The sequence below is a fragment of the Myripristis murdjan genome, chromosome 6, assembly GCF_902150065.1.
Source record: "Myripristis murdjan chromosome 6, fMyrMur1.1, whole genome shotgun sequence".
In the NCBI taxonomy this organism is placed as follows: Eukaryota; Metazoa; Chordata; class Actinopteri; order Holocentriformes; family Holocentridae; genus Myripristis; species Myripristis murdjan.
Genome location: NC_043985.1, coordinates 4683993 through 4689992, shown reverse-complemented (window position 1 = coordinate 4689992; position 6000 = coordinate 4683993). Strand labels below are relative to the sequence as shown.

Below are 6000 nucleotides of genomic sequence, written 5' to 3'. Positions count from 1 at the left end.
TTCAGAGATACAGTGGAGGATAACCCCACTGAAACTCATTCAAACCCCTTAAAGGGGGATATGGCATTATAAGGTAACTTCGTGAGAAGAGGTATGAAATTAGTATAAGCTGTATAAGGATGGGGTTAATGAGTTAATGCCTCTCAGAAACTGGAACTGATTTATTATTATTATTATTATTATTATTATTATTATTATTATTATTATTATTATTTGCCATTAATAATCACCAGCTGAACGTCAGAGTTTATCCACCTTTTTATTCACTAGTACACAACTTATCAATTCTCCAGGACTTCTTCATGTGTTTTTTCTTTCTCACCTTGGCTCCAGAGACTGTAGAGCCTCATCACCTGGACGCGTCACGGTGCCATTTGGAGAGGCGGAGCTCTGCGCACCACGAGAGAAGCCGCGATGTGAGAGAAGCAGCGTGTCAGTGCTGGATGCAGACAGGGTGACCCACACAGGTCCGTATTCTGCTGGAAAGCAACGAGTCAAGGTAACTGAACTGAACAACTGAAAAACAGGCAAGGCCAGCCTAAAAAACGACAAGCCGCCCTGGGTATTTTAACTGAGAGAAAGGCGCACTGATTAACCGAAAGCGATCACTTTTGATGAAGAAGTGAAGAAGTCCAGTTTTTGGAGAGACCAACGGAATATGATTTGAGTCAACGAAATCGAGAGAACTGTTGCGCGCTAACAGGTGAGTTGATCGCCTTCCAATTGTGTCTTAGTTTATCATGACTAAATCGCGTTGGTTTCACAGTCCTGTCTCTGCAGCTGGTTATATTTTGGTGCGTAAAAACGCAAAGATGTTGCCAGACACTGTAACTCCCCTCCACTCCTCTCCTCTCCTCTCCTCTGAATATCGCAGACTGTGTTGAAATGTTGTTTTGAAACTCCTAACACCATTTCACCAACGTCCCATTTGTGTTTTTTCTGAGGCCAGTTTCCATGAGTCACTTTCCTCTCAAACTCAAAACATTTTCACTATTGCCCAAAGCCTTTTGTCCTCTGCAAAAAACAACAATGTACTGAGGTTGTAAATGAATTGTCTTTGGTGCAGGTGCGCAATAATGGTGAGAAATGGACTTTATGTGCCCCCTATTACTCATAAATGTACACCAAAAGATCTATTCCATATAACAAAAACCCTTAAATATCCTTCCTAATATTCTAATAAAAACTTAGAGTTTGTCTTTGGCACTTAGTAGTCAGTTTTGACTGTTCTACTGTGTGGTTTTATTTTATCTCCAACTGTATCACAGGAGAAAGGACTATACAGTTCCCATGTAAAGACTTGGAGCCTATCTTTGTTACTTGGTGATTTTTACAGTGACCTTACCGCACTTGATTTTTTCAGTGTCCTATAGTATTCCCATAATATTCCTACAGCGACGTGTGGTTCTGCAACAATTTTGTCTTGTTGCTCCGACGCTGTATTATAGAATTCTCTAGTTCTTTAAAAGTTTGTCAACATGCACCTGTTGTGTGTATTTTTTTTTTTTTTTTTTTTTTTTTTAATCTTGCCCTCAAAAGCCTACGGTATATATTTGTGGTACGGGAAAGGCTGCCTTTTCCCGCGAATGTGGAACAAGTAAGTTGTTGACGGTGATGTCAATCAAAATGTGCACAGAGAGGACCATGGTGAAGTGGTGAAGTCAGGCATCGCCGTGCACTTTACTATGAAACCAAAACTTGTGGCTTTAACCACACTCATATACGGATAGGGGTCATGCAAATATGCAAATTCATAATGTGCAAATTCTCTGGTATTGCCTCTGGCTGCGTCTGTCTGTCTGTCTGTCTGACTGCCCGTTTCTCTCTCTCTCTCTCTCTCTCTCTCTCTCTCTCTCTCTCTCTCTCTCTCTCTCTCTCTCTCTCTCTCTCTCCCTCCTAAAAGCATCTCCCAGTGGATTACCAATTTAGGTGCTGGGGTTATTTATCATTTCGCACTGATGGCCGTGCAGAGCCCCTCACCCCAACACACACACACACACACACACACACCCTCACTCCCCCTCCTGTTTTAATTGAGTTTATCTATGCTCCCTTGGGACTACTGTCTAAACTTAGGCTCATGCTTGTATGGCCCTGCAGAGTGGGCAGCTCTGTGGGTGATTCACTGCTTTGCCTTGAGCTGTGGCCGCAGCACACCACAGAAGTTCTGCTCGGTCGGTGGCAGTGCCTCAGCCTGCATGAGTCTCATTGCTGGCTTGTCCAGGGTCAGTGGAGTCATAAGTAGAAACGCTGGGGAGACTGATATTGGAGCTTTGTGTCACCCGAACGCCTCAGGTCACATCAGTATGACTGGTTTCTCTGCTTTGATGCTGTGGTGCAGTGAGTAAACCCCTGGCATCGAACCCCCAACAGACAGTTCCATTTGTGAGGCTGAAAAGGTTATTTGGTCTGCCTCCTGATCCTCAGTCAGTGGAGATTGCGCCTTTTTTTCCACACATTCACACTCCAAAACCAGTGAGGGCAATCTATTCAGAGATATCTATGATGAATATGAAATGAATGATGAATATTTATAGTTCTTTGTGTTTCTTTGTGCTTCAGCAGGAATGTTTTACCAAGCCGTTTCTCATGTCTTCTTGTCTTATTTCTGGAACAGGATGAATCTCCGCTCTCTGGACACCGTTTATGCTGTAGTCCTGCTCTGGGCTCTGTGCCCCAGGGTGAGGGGCCAGTGCGATAAATCACCTGACAGCTCCATGCTCAACATCTCGGTCACCTACAACCTCCCGACGTTCATCGCCAACTCCACCATCCAGAACCTAGTGACGCTGAGCGGAGTCATTTACGTGGGGGCTGTCAACCGGATCTACGCCCTTTCACCAAACCTTACAAAGCTGTCAGAGTACCGGACGGGACCGTTGTTTGCAAACGAGAGTTGTGACCAGCACAGCCCGGGCCACACTGGCAAGCTGGACAACCACAACCTCGCCCTGGTGGTGGAGACCATTTATGACAAGGGGCTGTTCAGCTGTGGCTCAGCAGACCACGGTGTTTGTCGGCGCCACGTGCTGGACGATGGCGCCAGCCCGAAAACCGTAGCTGAAGATGTCTATTGCTTCGCTGACTACAGGTACAGACGCTTGCCTGGTGAGCAGAACCTTGTGGCCACGCCTGCAGGCTCCCAGGTGCTCAACGTGGAGAGCAACGTCATCCAGTTCTTCGTTGGGAACTCTGAGATCCCTGACTTGAAAAATGAGTCCGGGACTTTCCCCCAGCTCCACACTTTGTCAGTGCGAAAGATGAAGACGAGCCAGAACGGCTTCATCGCCTTCTCTAACCGCTGGTATCTCGATCTGATTCCTTCGCTTCGTGGAAACTACTACCTGCGCTACGTTTACTCGTTCCACAGTGGGCCCTTCACCTACTTTCTCACTATCCAGCAGGTGAGCAGGGACTCACAGGCCTACCACACCCGTATAGTCCGCATGTGCTCCTCTGACCTGGAAATTCGCCGCTATGTGGAAATGCCGCTTGAGTGTATCTGCACCAGCAAGCGACGGCGACGCTCCACAGAGGGCTTGAAGGTGTTCAACGTCGTGCAGGCGGCCTACGTCACCAAGGTGGGCAACGACGTCAACCTGCAGAAGCAGTTGAAGGTGGAGGAGGGTGACGACGTGCTGTTTGCCGCCTTCGCCCAGAGCAAGCCGAACTCTCCGGAGCCCACCGCGAACTCAGCCATCTGCGTCATCTCGCTGAAGCACATCAACAACTTGTTCAAGAGGTACATGCAGACGTGCAACACGAGGGACCCCTTCCACTTCACCGGATCAGACAAGAAGTCCTGCTACAATGTGGTAAGAGCTGGGGGTCTTACAGAGGGGGCACCGTTCTAGAACTCACACTTTGTGTTGCATGCATTGCTGCAGTGTAATGGTGCACTACTGCTGCTTGGTTGCTCCACCTCCAAGGGGAGTTTTGTGTGTGTGTGTGTGTGTGTGTGTGTGTGTGTGTGTGTGTGTGTTTGTCGGAGGTTGCATTGTTAACAAATAACAAAAAGGTTGTGCTTTGCCAGGAATCATTTCGAGAGAGACAACTTTCACTTTCATGTACACTGCGACATTTTTTTTTTTTTTTTTTTTTTTTTTTACATTTTTGGCATTTAGCTGGCAATGTTATGTGAGTGCAGCAACAGTATAAGCTCAAGGGAACACCAACAAAATGTGATTGATACAGTATCACTGCATTTTAGGTGTGACATGGTTCTACACTCGAGTATCTATGCATGCATGTATGTATGCATTATGATATAAGCCTAGATATGTTGGGGAGTTTGGATATTATAATACCATGATGTGGCATAAATGTTGTCTTTTCCTGGTTTTAAAGGCTACATTACAGTAAAGTGTTGCAGTTTTGTCATCTTATCAGACAGTTATCGCTTTTCTTTTATTTATCTACCTGCTTGGTCATCATATCCACATGTGACTAGTGATTGTTTATCAAAAATCTAATTCAGTGAAAGCACTCCCTCCACCCCCACCCCCCAGTGCCGCTGCGAGTCAGTTGTTACTCCATAGGTCTTTGCTTTCTCCTCTTCTTTCATCTCTGTCCTCCAGTCCATCAATATTGACCCAACAATCGGTTAAATCACCTGATCAATAATGACATGAATTTTACTGCCGACCACCCTGCCAAAGGACCTGTCAATATGAGTAACAGCACTGCTGCCCCCTCCGTGACTTCATCGTCACCTCACCTTACCCATGGAGTCAGGCAGTGCTCTGTATCTCCAGTGTATAACCTGTTTGGTGCGGCCTCTGGATATATGCACCTCGATCAACCTCTATCAAATTGATGGGTGTGTATGTAGTGCCAGCTATAACTTGTTGTATTAAACTAATGAGAACATTACTGGATGTGCTTTCCCACTGCAAACATTTATTGCTACCGCTGGTTTGGCGGCACCCCACAACCATGCACTCTTAACAGTTTCTTTTGACTGCAAATCATCATGGATGTTTCGCCGTCAAGCATTTTGGAATGAAAGTGCAGGATGCAGTGATTTTAGAGGCACAGTGCACCGTGGAGAGGTGAAGGGTGATGTGATCTAATTCAAATCAACAACTTTCTAAGTGCATGGTGGGCACCTCTGCCCAGTGCTGGCAGCTTTCCGCCGAGGGGAAAGAGAGGAATGCTGTGTGGGGGGTTTGGGGCAGCGCATATCTGACTCTCAGCGAGCCGTGATGAATGGCTGTGGGATAACAGGACATCAGCAGCTGGGCGGAAGATGATCTCCTGACCCGCTGTGGCAGCCGGCCATGCTGGCGAGGCCTCCCACCCTCCATCCTGACCTTCTTCCCTTCATCCCCCCACCTGTTACCACCTGTGGGAAAAAGGAAGTAATCATTGCATCAATAACACCAAGGAGCTTTCTCATCTGGGTTGATGTTTGGCGGAAGAGAATGCAAAATCCACTTCTGTTATTGCTAAGTGCACAAGTCACAAGTGCTCCCCGCTGAGATGCTCAGACCAAAAATTACATAATGCCATTTTGGCACGTAGCAAAAGCATGAGTCTAAAATTCAAACTCCTCACGCCTTCGTTTTTCACGCCGCCTCAGCTTCCCTTAACATCTTGAGCGTCAGGCAAACTGCATCCTCTCCAAGTTACTTGAGTGCCATGATCTGCCCATTAATACATCCAGGAGGCTGAACCCCTGACCATGCCAGTGCTAGCGATTTGCTCCATCCATTGACCACAAAAGCTGTTGTTTTGATCACTCACTTGTGAGAGTGTACTATTCCATTATCAGACATATTTTCCCCTTGACTCATTTGATTACCCAGTAGACATAAAGCATGACATCAGTTTTGCTGGAGGTACAGGAGCGTCTTTCTGCACACTGTAATTATCATCGCTGTTGAGTTATCCTTTTGCCAAGTCTCCATGCAAATCTGGCGTGATATGTCTGAAAACATAGCGGTTTTTAAAGTGTGCCGACCTTGCCCTTTGGCAGCTGTGTGTAGTCCCTGCTCTGCA

General features: G+C 46.5%; 1 protein-coding gene across 2 annotated transcripts in view; it reads left to right on the top strand.

The window, feature by feature from the left end:
- The first annotated feature begins 450 nt into the window (after positions 1 to 450).
- The window catches only part of met (MET proto-oncogene, receptor tyrosine kinase), a 70069-nt gene continuing 64519 nt past the window's right edge, over positions 451 to 6000 (top strand). For both annotated transcript variants that reach the window (XM_030054011.1, XM_030054010.1), the window contains exons 1-2: positions 451 to 703; positions 2618 to 3815. In XM_030054011.1, coding sequence (XP_029909871.1) covers positions 2619 to 3815 — 1197 coding nt within the window. In that variant the 5' untranslated portion in view covers positions 451 to 703; position 2618. The remainder of the gene's footprint in view (positions 704 to 2617; positions 3816 to 6000) is intronic.